This window comes from Aythya fuligula, chromosome 3 (genome assembly GCF_009819795.1).
Source record: "Aythya fuligula isolate bAytFul2 chromosome 3, bAytFul2.pri, whole genome shotgun sequence".
Lineage (NCBI taxonomy): Eukaryota > Metazoa > Chordata > Aves > Anseriformes > Anatidae > Aythya > Aythya fuligula.
The window spans coordinates 66,052,604-66,069,179 of NC_045561.1; the positions used below are offsets into that span (position 1 = coordinate 66,052,604).

General features: G+C 38.0%; 1 protein-coding gene across 3 annotated transcripts in view; it reads right to left on the minus strand.

Moving 5' to 3' along the window:
- USP45 (ubiquitin specific peptidase 45) overlaps nucleotides 1-16,576 on the minus strand; it is a 54,710-nt gene that overhangs the window by 16,037 nt on the left and 22,097 nt on the right. For all 3 annotated transcript variants that reach the window (XM_032184207.1, XM_032184208.1, XM_032184210.1), the window contains exons 7-9: nucleotides 16,479-16,574; nucleotides 14,157-14,287; nucleotides 1,045-1,132 (exon numbers count right to left, since the gene is read on the minus strand). In XM_032184207.1, coding sequence (XP_032040098.1) covers nucleotides 1,045-1,132; nucleotides 14,157-14,287; nucleotides 16,479-16,574 — 315 coding nt within the window. The remainder of the gene's footprint in view (nucleotides 1-1,044; nucleotides 1,133-14,156; nucleotides 14,288-16,478; nucleotides 16,575-16,576) is intronic.

Consider the following 16,576-nt stretch of genomic DNA (forward strand, 5'->3'; position numbering starts at 1 on the left):
TTAGCTCTTTCTCTGTAGTTAGTTCTGTTTATGATTAAATATACTGCTGAAAAGACCAACCAATTAATACTCTGCTAGGATGGGGATTCAGGCAGTGCTACTCTGATGCCACGAACTGGGCTCTGATACAGCTTATAACTTGTTTCCAAAAGAGTTCAGTTTAGGATCATTACATGCACCATGTTATTAAATGAGACGGAAGAGGAAGAACACTGGTCAGTGCGATGTTTAAGGGACTCCTTTTGCCTAGACCCAGAAAAGACTATGTACCAAAATATCATCTGAAAAGAAGGCTCCAAGACTAAGTCAGGCAGATGAAATCTGATATAGTCAAAATAGTTCAAGCAAACAAAAAAACACTTTCTTGTATTCAGCAATGCAGGAGGCAGAAACGATAAAGGGAAAGAAGCATGGAAAAAAACACACAGGGACATTTTTTATATAACTGGTTATACACTTTGCCTTCTTAGCTGTAGATTATAAATAATCATTTTAAATAATGCAGCACCTTACTTATAAAACAAACAGTTTTTCAAACCTTCAAGAGATTATAAGAAACTTTGCCAGATTTTATTTTTGTCCAATTTTTTTTTACTGAAATAGGTTCCAATGAAAATTGTGGGCAGGCAGGTATGTGCTGTTAATTTCTATCCCCAAACTTTATCCTAAAATGCATTTTGTCAACCAGATCAGAGGATCTCTTCCTACATTCCTGAATCCTCAAAAGGAGCTTTTTTGTCATCCCCCCCCCTTTTTTTTTTAATAAATGTAAGCAATACAGACTCCTAAAGTTCTACTTACCACACTCTTTCTACTGCTCCCTGAAACTTTTATTTCAGTCAACCATTTTAAAGACATCAAAATGAACGTTAGTATATCATCTTTCTAAAACGTCATTATTTTTGTCAAGATAACAAAATAGCCACTCTTATTCTATTAAGGACATCTTTAATACACTGGAAACATGAAGAATAGGGTAGTAATGGCTATTAGTTTACCATACAGTCAAGTTCTTTAAATTAAAGACACACACACAGGTGTTACCTTTGTCTCTTCGATCCTCATTGCATCCAGCAAATAGTGTAGAAGCTCCTGGCTGTCCTGTTGCTGGAAACCTTTAAATCGAGGAGCCCTGTGAAAGAAGCAGTAAGGAATTTAATTTTACATTGGGAGATACTGTCTACATTAGACTCCTGTTGCTTGCTGGGGTACAAATAGGTGCAATCCCTTTACGAAACTTCTGGTATGTTTCACCAAGGCTGCACTTTAACCTAGATTAAAGCATGTCTGACCCTCTTAGTAATGGCTCGACTTAAATACTGCCTGGCCAGCACAGTTTCACCCACACTAGTGTGTGGCACTTTGTGACACAATACCAGTACTTCTCATCGTCAAACAGACCCACAGAGCAAAGAAAAAGGTTTTCAAAGTGCTTAACCTCTCCAGATATTCCACCCTTCTCTCTACTGAGAAGAAATCTCAGATGTACATGAAACAGTCTGTCTACTATAAAACAGAAGCAGCACAATAATCTGAATTGAAAAAAAAGATTACTGTGAAATGGAAGGGAAGTCACAAGGCTGTGCATCAAAACAAACAAAAACTGCAGGTCAGAATCCGAGTATCTTAACTTCTTATATACAAATATTTTTTATATATATATATATATATATATATATATATATATATATATATCTTAACTTCATATATACAAAGTATATATGGCCATCTCCTCAGAACAGCTCCATAGTCGATTATTCCATTAATCTGCAGCTTACTGAACTGAATGAACACTTAATGACTAGGATGCTAAACATTAAAATAACTACCATTACAGAATATTTGAATTTTAAATGGTGTTGCAGGAAGCACGGCCGAAAGCACGACACACACCAGTAGAGTCAGATCATGCTCCAATTTATTGCCCGAATAGCCTAACTTTTATAGTGAACTTAACAGGGGCGGACAGTGTTTCACAGAAGATTATTGGTCAAAAGCACTCAGACAAACAACTACAAGAAAACAACCCCACCTGCAAGAAAACAGCCCCCTTGTGATTAGCAGTCACATAGACCTTGTCCTTGAAGCCAGCTACTGGTAACAATATTTTTCTGAATTCCTCAATTGGGCGATGTGGGAACGCTGTCATGGGAACTTCTCATAGTTGCCCTGGTAGCTTGGTTTGCTCAGCTACAGCAAGCCAAGGGATTTTTGCTGTTTCAAAAAATCCCTCAACAAAATAGTACTAAGAAAACCTAGGAGAAAACGGTAATACTATCATATCTTGATATCTGAAATTTCTGTTGTATTCTATTATACTTTTATTTATACTAAATTTATGCAATTAATATTATAGATTTTGGAGATAAATAAAGAACAAATTTCCATTCTACAAGTATTTATAATGAGAAAAGACAGGGCTTGGGGTGGGTTTTCTTGGTAGGCAGAGTTAATCACTCATATCATCAGGTAAGAGTTACACGTACTTCACAGAAGTTTTAAAAGGACCTTTCACCATCGTGAATCACATCCACCTATCACACTACATCACTCCACACACGCATTCAAATTTCTGTTCTACAGTCTAACAAACTGCAGAACGTCAAACGTCACGTCTGAAACTGATGTTAAACCATACAGTGTTACTAAGAGCAAACAAAACACTGCTTCATACCTAGAACAGAAAGAGCCTGAATCCGATGGCACAATCTCTTCAAATGTTTTGACTGACACAATGAATTTGAATACAGATTCCAAAAACTATCAGGTCTGCAAAAACAGGTCATAAATCACATATCTTTTTTTTTTTTTTTTTTTTTTTTTTTTTTTTTTTTTTTTTTTTTCCCCAAAGCTGCTTAAGGGAATCTTATACCCAACTGGTTTTGAGAGTGAGGAAAAAAAAAAAAAAAAAAAAAAAAGATGACAGGTTCAAATTTCACATCTACACTAATTCAAAGGAACCCTCCTTACCCAGCCAAAATAACAACCAAGTGTATAAAGTATTTTGCTCCCACTGCACACTGAATAAAAAACATCATAAATTTTAGCTTTTTATTGCAATTCCTGAGTGCAGCAAACAAGTTATCTGTATACACCATGGAAGACCATAAAAAATCCACACTGTTACTGTGATTTAATATTGCTATATTTCCTTATCGCCAGGAGTTTATTAATCTGAAGAGTCATCATTAAAAAGAACATCATGATAGCAAGCTCTTTTTCCTCAAGCTAGTTTAGAAAACATGGGATAAAGGGGTCCATTCCACCAGAACTTCATAACCGTGGGTAAAATCCTTTAAAGCCTCATTTCTGAGCTGGACCTGTAAGCATGGATGGCACATACGCCAGCCCCAAGCCCACCAGGATGGGTTCCTGCAGGGCAGCTCCCTGTGGCCAGCCCCAACACGGCAGCGAGCAGCATCTCGGGCTGAGCATGTGCAGGGGCCTGCAGGAGAAAGTTGCGAGGCTACAGCTCTCCAGCTGTCCTGTGATTTTGTTTGTAGGGTGAGTGACAAGCACCTCTTGTGTAACTGTGCTACAGCCCTCCTTTTTACAATGAAGTTGAAAAAAGCGAGGATTTTTTGGTTTTATTTTTCAGATGCCCACAAGCTAAAAAGCATTTGAGTTACAACTGAAAAGAAACTACTTTTGCATAATAATAATGCCACCACCTTTTGAATGTCTGATACTGAATGACTGTCTGAAACACCAAGATAATAAGCCCACCTTCTAGAATAATATATACTTACTAGTCAGGTTAAACAGAAAGAGAAATCAAAGACTGCGACAGCTACTTAAAAAAAAAAGAAGTCAGCACGCTTCCACACTCTTCATCTCTAGAAACTAGGAGTCTTGAAGGAAAGGATTTACATGTCCTGGGAAACACACATCTGGTGTTGCCCTTGTCCTCTCACTCTCCATCGTCCTTTGAGCAGCTTGTCCTCCTTTATGGTGCCTGGCACCAGCACCTAGAGGCCAACCAGCTTGCAAGCCAGCCCAAGGATGCAGAAGGCACACTGGCGCTTGCTGGTTATTTGCTGTTACACTTCACAGTGCTGGACAAATGGATACTGAAGCCTCTGCAGGAAAGGCAGCTCCTGTAAAAAAGACCACCAGCAGCATCCACATGTCCCTCGTAAGCCAGAAGAGGAAAAGCATCTGTTTCCGGCCGTGCTACCACTTACACCAGCGATGTTTTAGTCAACTGCACTGGGTTGATGTTGCATCTGTTTGTAAAACAGGCATTCAGTAGTTACTGTTACTCAAAAGTGCTGACTCCTTTTGTACTGCTTTAAATACACTGTAACTATCATATTCTGCAGGTATGGATTATGTAAAAATTACATGCCTACGAGTATGTGGACAGATACTTAAGGTGTTGTCCTTACTAAGATAACAGCCGGAAGGTTTCAGTCAGCAATTTGGATCTTTGGCTTCCTATAAACCCAAATGAAGACTCTGTAAATATTCACTATTAACATACTCTTATTTACATTAACTATAACTACCGGCCAAACCATGCCTGTGTGTTTACAGACAAGTTACTCCTTTGACCTTTAATTAACATCTTGGACCAACTCATCTAAATTGGGATCCGAAAGGGCTCTTTTGTTTATTTCCAGCAATGCCACCAAATGGCAGCTGTGCCTCCCGCTGCACAGTAAGAAGCAAGCATGCAGGCTTAGCCATGTGCTAAAAACCTTCCAAAATCTAGCACAGGAGACAACTGGCTGTGCAGGGCTCAAACGGGAATTTTATCAAACTGGCAGAGCGGCCAGAAAAACCAACCACTCGCTCGGTTATTCAATTTTATTAAGTGCATCTTGAGCCAGTTTTCATTTTCAGCCACAGATTGCCCGCTCTGACTAACCAGTGCACTGAGCTGTAAATATGTATCAGTATTTTCTCAACACGCAATAATCCTTCTTGCCCAGCCGTGCTCTTGAGCTGTTCTGGGATTCCTGCAGATGAGGTTTCTTTCCTACTAATATACTACAGCTACCCAGGTTTGCTTTGGAAATTGACACTCATGGACAGCAGAAATTAGAGGCTACCATAAGAAAAGGCATCAGACACGCAACGTGCCTACAACAGCGAATCTTAAAGCTGGGCAAGGTGTCAAGCCAGAAGCACGGCAGCCCCAGGCCACGTGCCATGCATGTGGGTGATACAAGGTCTGTTTTGAACCCCTCTCTGGAAGCGCTTTGGGACGTAACTGGAGAAGGAGCTAAGGTGGCCAGGTAGCTAAGGTCAGTGCCTAAAATTAAGTGGAATAAATCTGCACTTGCACATGCAAAACAACATGCTCCCAGTTACAAACACAGTCACTCCACATTTGTACACTGTATCTACTTCTTAACGATACCCATGGTTAAAAATGACTTAATGGCATAGCTTTATTAGGAAGTTTACTATAAAAACAAAATATTTTTGCATATGCATGTTAACCAAAAAATTAATTTCAAATTCTACAAAAATATCAATAAATTCAAATTTGAAATATTCCTCCAAAGAAATGAAACATTTTGGCTTAATACTATCAACATGCATTTTTTTTGCTTCTTTTAAAATCAAATGTTTTATTTCCAATTAATTTGATTAGAAAAGCCAAGTCATTTCTGAAAAGCACTGAACCTTTCTGGTGGATCCAACATTCACTTTACTTTAAAGGACAATAAATGACATATGTACTTGCATGGCCACGTTTAAGGAATGTACACACACATTTTCATTTTTCAATTTTCTACAACAGTCTTCTCATCTTTTTTTTTTTATTAAATGGCCAGGAATGTGAGATAATTTTTTTTAAACCCATATGCAGAGATCAGTTAAATTCTGATAAACCTACTTATCCACAGTATAATTGTTAATTTTATTTATGAGAAATGTCTTGTTTTCCCAATACAGTGAGAGTTCACAGGCATATTCAGCATACCTCCTCCAATATATGCATATTAATAGCTCCAATGTATACTGATAGAACAAAATTCTTGCATCTACCCAAACTGAATCCTTCTACTAATAGCATTTTTGTTGTTGTTGTCACAAAAGCAGGGCCACAGGACTACAAAAGACTATACAGTAAAAAGAAAGAAAAGTGAATATTGACTTGACAAATAAGCAGTCAAGAACTCAATCACAGTTACAGGAGTTGTGATTTTTTTTTGCCCACTGCAGGCACACCAGAGTGAGATTTTCCATGCAAATCAGGAAAAAAGCCCCCCTCCCCCCCTTTTTATTACTGTTCATGGTTTGCAGTATAACCTCCCACAGATAAGCACCATACAATACTCATTTTAAATGACAGTTACTTTCCTAAAAGATATTTCATGGGAAAATAGTTCATCTGCATATTCCACACAGTTTTATTAGCTTAAATGAAAGGGGAAAAAATGAACCCAGCTATAGAAGCTTTCAATGGTTCAGCACTGGTTTCTCTTAATCTTTCATTTTACTAGCACATAGTCCACCTATGAGGGCAAGATTATCTACACTTCTTTGTGCTTGTACTAAATCCTCATCCAGCCTCACCTAAATCTGCATGCTGGGCTTTTAAAGGGGTCAGGATGACGGGAATGTAAGTTACCACTTTGAAACTGAAGTGGCAGGGAAAGTGACTTGCAAAGATGCTATGAAAGGTATGAGTCATTTATTTTGACTGACAAATGATGTCTTTGTTAACACATTAATATAGAGCTAATTGGTCATTCATGTCTGTAGCATGCTACATAATTTTACGTAGTTCATGTCTTATAGAAAAAAAATCAGATTAGTAAATTTATTTTCAGGGAAAAGACACAAAAGAAAAATAAAACAACAAGAGGAGTAAGGGAGGGAATTTCATCTCACATAATGCATTTAGTGGAGAATTCCTACATTTACAAACCAGTACCAGCGGGCGGAGGAGGAATTAATCCATGCTGATACGTAGAAATGTGACAACTAAAAGATGTGCGCTCTTGTCTCCTTGAAAACATGCTTCAAGCAAGATCCTTGGCAAAAGTGGGGGGCTTTAAGATGGTTGGTTGAGTTGACCGCTCACAGATGTGCTGACATATGGAAGCCAGTGCCAACGCGATACAACCTGTTGTACAGTGTCAGCAGTATAATGACAGAACAGGTTGAACTCCCGCTAATGGCCATAAGTGGTGAAGGACAACTGTGACATCGACATGCATGCCTCTTATCTATTTCCTCACTACTCTTCTGGAGACAAATTGTAACTGCTTGGCTATCGGTTACAGAACTATTTTTCGTGATGATCTCTCTCATATAATGCTTTTAATAATAAACACTGCACAGTACCATACATTGCTAAAGGGAAAAAAAAAAAAAAAAAAAAAAAAAAAAAAAGAGTCCTCTAAATACTAAAACTTTTAATTCCTATCTTGTATTTAAGGGAAATTAAGTTATGCTTTAGGAGCAAAATTTGGATACAATCACAGTCATTCAATCATTTTGCACAGAGCTAACATAATAGACTGTCTTTAATAAAAATCCTCTTGATGTCATCTCTCTGATAATTACTATCTTTGAGCAGAATACCCTAGAAATACCTAACACCTTGGAAAACTTTATAAACAATTAAGTGCTTGGAAACAGAACGCAGAACATACTATGGGATTTTTTTTCTGGCAGTGCAAAATGCAGAGGAACTCCTTTAATACTGCAGTAAACTCCAGAGAAGCAAAGTAAAATGTTTACTTAATACCAGTTTGAGAAAAGAGATTTTGCCTCTCTGATGACGTTAATTTCTCCTCAAGACCGATCAGTTACCAATAAATAGGTGAAGGGTCATTTTATACAAGTTACAGCAATGCACAGGACTTACCTTTCTCAGTGACACTGTACAGTATCCATTTACTGCCAATGAAGAATAGCTAACTGAAAAGTTGTTCTGCTTGCTTTTCCTAATCTTTATCTCAGACCTGACACAGAGACTTAAACATCCTGCTACCATGAGGTGCTGGGCAGGAATAAACACGGGCTTGCCACACACAGCTCTAACAAACAACAAGAGAAGTGCCTGTCCCATCTTGATGGCACGAACAGACAGGATTTAGCTTTCCTTCTGATTTGCTGGATGATTTCCTTCATCTTTTTCTGCCTCATCTTCCCCAAAAGGAAATAAGACACCATCACTTTCTTGAAATGCACCACCATGCTGACAAATGAGCAAAAAGTACTGGTTCGAAGTAGCTTTCAACAGACGTCACAGGTGACATGCCAGAACAGATCCATTTCCCACTCGGCCTTCAGAGGGAAAATAAGGCTCTTTATACTGAGTAATTGAAATATCTTTTCTTCTTCTGTGGGTATTTCTTCCTGACTACCAGCTGGTAGCTAAGTAAAGGTCTTTCTGCATGAGGTCCAGTATTGCTTCAAAGAAGTTCTCTCTTTATATAGACATTTAATTCTTCTTTCTACCCTTAAGTCTTGATAATATGTTCAAAGGTGCTCTGTGATTGCAAATTCTACAGCTTAGTTATACAGAATGTTAAATAGATTTTTTTCCCCGGCTGTAAATCTGTTGCCTTTCAGTTTCACAGACAGCTCCTTGAACTCTGATGAGGGCAGTTAAATAAGCATAGCTAATTTATCTTCTATCATTTACTGTGTTCTCTCGCTGTAACGTCTCCCTTTTCATTTCCTCTCCTGTCTGAATTCCTAATATTCAAGTCCCTCTTCACATGAAGTGTTTCTATCTTTGTCGCCTCTCCTTCAAGTTCTGAAGGAGCCTTATCTTGTAATGCTCTGTTCTGGTTAGCGTGGACATTCCAGCTGTGGATACACCTCTGGTGGATCTAATGAAATTACTGTTTTACTTCTTTATTATACCTACAAACAGTGCTTACCAACCTCACCAACACTGCACACTGCAAATACTTCTGCTGTCCAAAATGACGTACAGCTCTTCCTCTTGATTGGAAGAAGTGAACACAAAGCTCAGGAACAAGAGCAGATGATTCCTCCTAATGCACATGACTTGTATATGCAATTAAACTAGGTTGAATTCGTAAACCTCGTCCATTCAATTTTTTGTTGACTTGTTTGTAAATTGTGGAAACTGACAAACTGAACTGAGATAGACAGATACAATCTCTCGAATTCTGCTGCAGGAGATGGTTCGGTCTCCTCTGTCAGAGAGCACCAGAACCTAACACAGCACTGTCGGCACCATGCATGTGGGCACAAAGAGGGACCAAAGTAATTCTTGGCAACTGGTCAAAAAAACATTAACTCGGTGTTTGGCTGCCCTTACCTTGAAATAGCAAAAGTCAAACTGGAAAAATAAGGAAGTTGGAAATCTTTTTTTTTTTAGAAGAGATTTTTCTCTACAGCGGTGTTATTTTAAAAGTATCAAAAGACTCCTAATTAACAAGAAAAATCCTGTCTCCTTCACTTCTTAAAATCTTGTACAACATTGCCTGTCTCCCCTGAGCATTTCTGCTCAGAAGTGATTATGGAATGCTCCAAGCATTTTTCAGGCTTCTCTCCAAAACTAATCTATAGTCCCATCTACCTACAATCTCAATTTTGTCAGTCCCACATAAACCTCTATGTTGAGTTGTACTTTCTCTGCATAAAAAACAATTAATACCCCTTGAGAAAAATAAATAAATAAAGAGCTGCATGTATTTTGTGAGACCATCAATAAAATCTTGTTAGGGAAGTATTTTTTTCCTGCTTGCTAATGCATCTATATAGTACCATTATAAATAATTATTTGGTGGAGTTTTTAAACAGCTTTTCTAACATTCTGTAACTACTTCTTAGATTAATCACTTATATTTGCAAGACTAACTTGCTACACAAATCTAAGCTTTCATCCATCAATAAAAATAATCATAACAAATAAGGGAAAGAAAATTTATGTCCTCTTCATACATAAATGTTGCATTAGTCACTAAGTCTCTTGATAAGTCAGAAGTCTGCAGTCCTAATATTCAGAATAGTGGAAAACAAACAGAAGGGCCCTGTAGCTATGCTCACAATCTGTCCTAGCAAAACATCTGACAGCTGCAACACTAACAAAATTAACAGTGGATGAATTAGTACCAGACGCTAAACAGTTGCTATAGAAAGACTCATCCATTTCTTTTCTTCTTCTCCTCTTCTTCAACCTGGCTACTCCACCACTTGATAAAATTAACACTTGGTATCATTTTTTCTCTTTTGTTATTTTATATAAAAAATGCACCACAAACACTCTTTCATACACAGGATGATGAACTTCACTCGGTGATCTCCCTAGACTCTTAAATACGCAGCTTGCCATTGAAAGGACTGTGCCCCAGTTCTCTTACTGCTTTTCAGCAGAAAATATGCATCCACTTCCTGAGTGTTTTCACTTACAGGTTGTGGGAATCCACTCTGTCACTGCTGTCAGCTGAAGAAGGAAGCACCTGCTCCTTTTCTTTACAAGTGCCCTGTCCACATCTAGCCACATTCCTAAGTGCCTTCATCTGCTCCTTTCTTGCTTTTCCTTCCTTCCTTGCCTTCTTAGGTTTTCTTTCACTGAGCACTTTTCAAACAATTTGAGTAAGGATGTCCAGTTCAAATATTGGCATTCACACTTACACTGGAACACCTGAAACAAGTAAAGTCTGAAATTTCTACAAGGGAATAATAATAATGATGATAAATACATAAACAACTCCAAACATCAAATTCAAAAGTTATTCCAGTATTGAATTGCAAATAAGGGCAAGTGTCAGGTGTTAAATTATACAGCTACCTTTGCTATATTTTGTGTCAGCTGATCCAATATGAAAACATGTAACCATTCAACTACCAGATGAATAAATAAATAAATAAAACCCAGACATACCAATTTATGTAATAGAGATATATAGATACAGACAGATAAAAAGCTTAAAATACAATTTTCTTCTCTGAGCTTCCAGTGCTTGCCCTGATAGATTTAGATAGCTGGATACACAAAATTTAAGTTTATATATAAATACCACAGTTACGTCACCAGGGAAAAGACACCATTTTTAAAGGATAAGCCTCCTGCTATAAATAAGAAAAACATTATTAGGAAATCACCGTGTTACTTTTTGACTAGAAAACATGCTGTAACAGATTGAACAATAGATGGATGTAAGTATGTAAAGAAATACTGCATACCACTTGCTTGACAGCTTCAACATTTCAATTATTCACGTGTGTAAGAAACCCAATAGGATTTGGAAGTAGCGATACCAAGCATTAAGTAAAAAATCTAAATACTTGTGACTAATTTGTGTGCGTCCCTATTTTGCACACTACAAGCAAATACTGAAAATAATGTCATGGTAAAGGCAAATACAGGGCTGGAAGGACTGGGTCATTGACTCTGACTCCTGTTATCACAGACAAGTACATCCTATCCTATCTATCTTATCTGCTTCATAAATTCTTTACTGAAGGAAGGTACAGTCACATACTGTGTAGTGGGACGCAGACAGTGAGACCTTGAGATCTGTGATGGGGAAGGAAGAAACCGAAAAACGAAAACCAAGCTGCAACTGGACTCAGCAAACTTCTGTGTAGCATATATAAAACTAAACAATAGAGTTAAAAGTCTTTCCCTGTGCCCTTCTCCCCTGGAGTTAGCTGACTTGTCTTCCCTTTTCACTTTCATCCTCTCATCTCTTTAGGAAAGATGTTTGCAATTTTACCTCCCTGGAAGCTTTTACAGTTCTAATATTCAAAAGCTAATACCCACCCCCATCCTCCAGTTTTAAGCATGTACGGAGTGTAGAGAGCCAGGTCATTCTACCTGAAAACGAAAAGTTGTTGGAAATAGAACTGACAAAATAAAGATCTCACATCAATTTAATGGAACAGAACATCCTTCATTAGCAGTTGAAATGAGACACATGATCTTTTTGCCTAGATCTGCACACATACAAATTGTAGCATTTTTTAGAAAGAAGGTACACTCAGGTAGAGAAGGTACACTCATCACTTTTGTTACTGAACTCTTCAGATTATTTCACCTAGTACTGCCTAGAAATCAATAATTCAGAACACATCTGTACAGCAGTTTCAATAAAAGCTTTGAGTATTTTTGCACTCTGTACAGGCACTTCAGTGTCAGTTAGCCACAGCATCAAAATAACGTCAGCAAACCTCCAAACAGAAAAAAACAGGCATCTCTGCTCCAATGTACATCCCAGCAGGCAAATTAACCTGCATGGAATAACTGATCAGTAATGGGCTTTAGTAAATCATAATAGACTTAAGTGTGTTTCCAAGTACAACTAACCCTTCCCACTTAAGTTTTGCCATTAGAACCAAGCAGCATGTTCAAGACCCTGAATAATTTTTTTTTTGTCCTCTTAACCTAATTTTACTAACATTTTCAGCAGATCTGTAAGCATAATAAAGAAAAAAATATGTGTAAATGTATCTTACAGGATTTACTGCCTAGCTCATGTCTTTCAACTATCACATCCACCACATCCTTCTCCTACTTCTACCACTGCAGACTGCTGAATTTGCTGAAATTCTCCTCCTTTCTTGCCCATGTCATAATCAACAGAAGACTCAAAAGACCAAAACTTTCTGTCATAACTGTGCAGCCACTTACTGTCCCTGATTGCTTAACTTCCTGCTAACAGGTTGTGGCTGACATTTCATCGTTGATACATAAGCTAAGTCAGGAAAAAAACCCTGGCAGTTTTGTGTGTTCTGTAAGGCTAACAAAAGTTAAGAAGCGTGGATGAAAGTAAGAGATGGCAGAAGCTGACAGATACAGATCTGAGCAGCAAAAGTCTGCTGCCCACTTAAAAAACGTTGAACTTTTAGCAGGTAGCTAAAGCATACACCTATCTTAAAGATGACAATACAACAACAAAAACTAGATATCTGAGATTTAGTACTGTTGCATCACCTGATGACTACACAAATACACACACACACACAACGGGCAAATACAAACCAGCTCTCATTTCAAAAGTGCCAATGCCATTTGAAGTGCAGTGCACTGAGATTATTTTGCAATGAGTTTGCTAATGTGGGCTTCAGAGCATGTTCAATATTATCCTTTCCCTTCCACCCTTAACACTTACAGAGGGAAAGCTACTATTCCTATTTAATCATTTCCCTTCCATTTCTCTACTAAGATTTTGTTTTTATAACCACTTTTTTTGACTCCTCCTAGAAACAGGAGGGGGAGTGAGGAAACAACATATTTTAACTTCCCTGTATGTTTTTCTTTCAAGTAGATGATACTAAACAGAGAACACTGCTATTCAAAGTCACTATACGGACTTTCTATACACGTCCTTTTACAGCTCAAAAGAGTCAAAAGGAAGTAATAGAAAAAATACTAAGTTTCTGAAGTGAATTTTGAGGATAAAGAAAAAATAGTAACTGGTTTCTGTATCAGAATTAAATGATCTTCGCTCTAGTCTGAAAGCTTCTGTATTAAACCCATATTTGCACAGCAAGGTTGTTACCCTGGAACTCTGTAGTAGTAAATTGGAACTTTCCTAACCCTCTTGCTGCTGAACACTTACAATTCCATTTAATAATATTATAGCAAGTAAATTAACATGCATAATTAACTTCCACAACTTTTAAGATGTGAGACTCAGCTGTAAGATCCTCCTAACTTTGTTTCTACAGCTTCTTTTACTTGTAAGGTCAATAATCAAATATTTGTATCAACTTTTAAATAGGTATTCTACAGGTGTTTTAAAAAGCAAGATTGTTTGCATCATAATTGAAGACACCTACAAAGCACCACTGTAAACATTTTCCACACCAAGAAATGGGGGCTTCTTTAGGGCTTGTAAGCTCTTTGCAAAAGCAGAGCTTTCCCATTTAAAAGCTTACTCTTCTTTTTCCAAAACATCTACACACATCTTGCAGTATTAGCACAGTTTTAAGCTAATATACAGCTGTCAACAAAATCTGAAAGGTTATAGTATTTTTTCTTTTGGTTTTATGTCATCTTCTGCCCTCTTAAACCCTAGTGAAAGCCAACTGCATGTTAGCAGTTATGGACTAGCACATACATTTCACGAAAAACAGGTACAACCCTGGAGTACAACAAGAAACCCTGCAATTTTATAACAGAAAGACATTTGTGTTGTAACAGATATGGCATATTTAGAAATATATCACTGAAAAGAAAAAAAAAAGATGCTAACAATACATACTTTTGACAAAGCTGGCTGAACAATACTTTGGGAGAAAGAGGACCTCTTCCAGCCTCCCTCATGCTGTGAAGGAACAAGAACATCGCTGAAGTCAAGGGTCCAGGGCTAGAGAGGTTTACCACCAAAGGATCCTTCAAAGCAAAGGTAAATTGTGCATCAGATTTCAAAATGAGTGATAAACAGGTATTGTTTCATGTTAACATACTTATGAGAAAGAACAATGTGACTTTTACTCTCAGAATATTAAAAAAAGAAAAAAAAAAAAAGGTAGATGTCACCTACATGATTGAAATGGTGAATGAGCAAGCTTAATAATTAAACAATAATAGCCACAATACCTAGCAATTCTCAGTGAACTGGTGGTTAACCAATAATTTTAGAAACAGGCATGTCAATAATTACTAGAACGAAGTGTAATACAATAATGCTTAAGGTAAGAAATACGGATGAGTTTTTAAACAGGGAGTTCTTCTGTTTTGCCAGGCTATGGGACATCAAAGCTAGCCATAAGGGAACCTTCTCTTGTTTCTTCTCTGAAACTAATTAGTAACACATTTTATGAAAGCTTACTTATTCTGTTTTTCAGAATGTAAATGCCAAGTGGAAGTTTGCATCATACACCTCTTGGTTTATCTGATTTACTCCTGTGTGAATGGAGCCGAGAGCAGTATCCTGAAATCCTCACACATCTGATGGCCACAGGAGCACCCACTGCTCCTGCTGGAGGCAGGAGCTGGGAAGGCAGGGACAGTGGTTTACAAGCAGAGGCCAGCAGCAGACCACTACAGGCCAGATATTTTGGTGGGAGCAGGCAGAACTGGAGCCATGCTACGTCTCACCCAGCCCCTTCTGGTGTGAGGCTCATACCACCAGGCCCCAGGGCTGCAGGGACCTGGCCTGTGGCCATCTGACATAGACTTAGATCAGGAGATGCTCCTCAGCTGCTTCAGTGCTGCTTGTGCTCCAAGATCACCAGCTCTCCCTTACATGCGGCCAGGTTCATATCTCATCACAGGGCTTACTTCCTAGCTTGTCGGAGTCTCACAAAAACAGACAACAGCTTCCAAACAACTAGAGAGACTGCCTTGTCCAAAAAACTGAACTGAACAAAACGTAATCTCTGTGGATACACACAAATATCAAGTATTCACATTGCATACTCTACCAAACCTTGAAAAATACCCTTTACCAAGCATGAAGCAAGGAGTTTCTCCATTACTATCTGTTACGCTACTGTAGTCCTCTAATCCTCTGTTGACATACAGAGACCAGAAAATGCATTCTTCGCTCCACAGATCTTACACCATAAGCATTGTCATTAAATAGAGAACAAATCTTTCAACCTCACGGCTGTGCAAGGTTCACATTGAGCATAAACCAACATACCACTGCCTTCCTGAGCCTCCAGGCACAAACAAGCTCCAGACCTCAGTTGTGGCTCAGGAATAACTTAGTGAAACATGCTGCTGTTCAGAACTCCCATTAGAGGTAATACAGGTAACAGTACAGTGAATTTCACACTGTCCTTGCCTGGAGAAGCTCAGCATCACCAACATCAACATTCAGAATTCTTTGCAATGTCAGAGGTATCTGAAACAGACTCCCACCTCTCAATCCTTACCATCACCAGAAAGGTCACAGGAAACATCAGAAAAAGAAGAAAAAGCAAACAAACCAACAAAAAACCCAGCATCTGAAAAATGCCTTACTAGCTAGCAGAGGGAAGGGGTATTATCTTTACCCCACTTGGTAAAAACTTATTGTGAAAACCCAAAGCTGTAGGAAATGACTGGGAAATGCAGCATATTATTTTGATAATAACAACTAGTTTCTTTCCCACATGCCTCAAATGAACTTGAGGACAAGAAATTTAGTCTTCAATAGAATTTTGTTTCTCTCAGTTTAATCCTCTGGCTGTGAACCATGCAGTAAATTTTACAAGCCTCATCAATGAAGAGCTGGAACAGACTGGAATAAAATATTTCATAAACACTTTACAGAGATAAAAATACTGTTCTCTGTATTATGTATGCATACTGAAGAAACAAAATGGGAAACAAAAATAAGCCACTCTTTCTTAAGGTCAGGTATTATTTGCTACTTCACTGCTACAAAATGTGAAAGGAAGTGATTATTTCCCCTCCTTCAGGGCTGAATAATTAGCTTTGTAATAGGAGTGTGTTCATGGATATCATCAACTGGCTAGACTATAAAGAGATAAAAACAAATGAGAGAATAAGAGTATTTTTAACAGAGATGTGATTTCCCATTCTCTTGTTTCTTCCCATTTGCCCAAATTTGTATTTGTCACTGCACACTTACCAATTGGGAGTCTGAAGTATGACAGATTTTTAACTTTGTTCCTTTTTCCTTCATCTCATACATCAGTTCATTTAGTATGTGAGTCTGTGCCAAGTTCT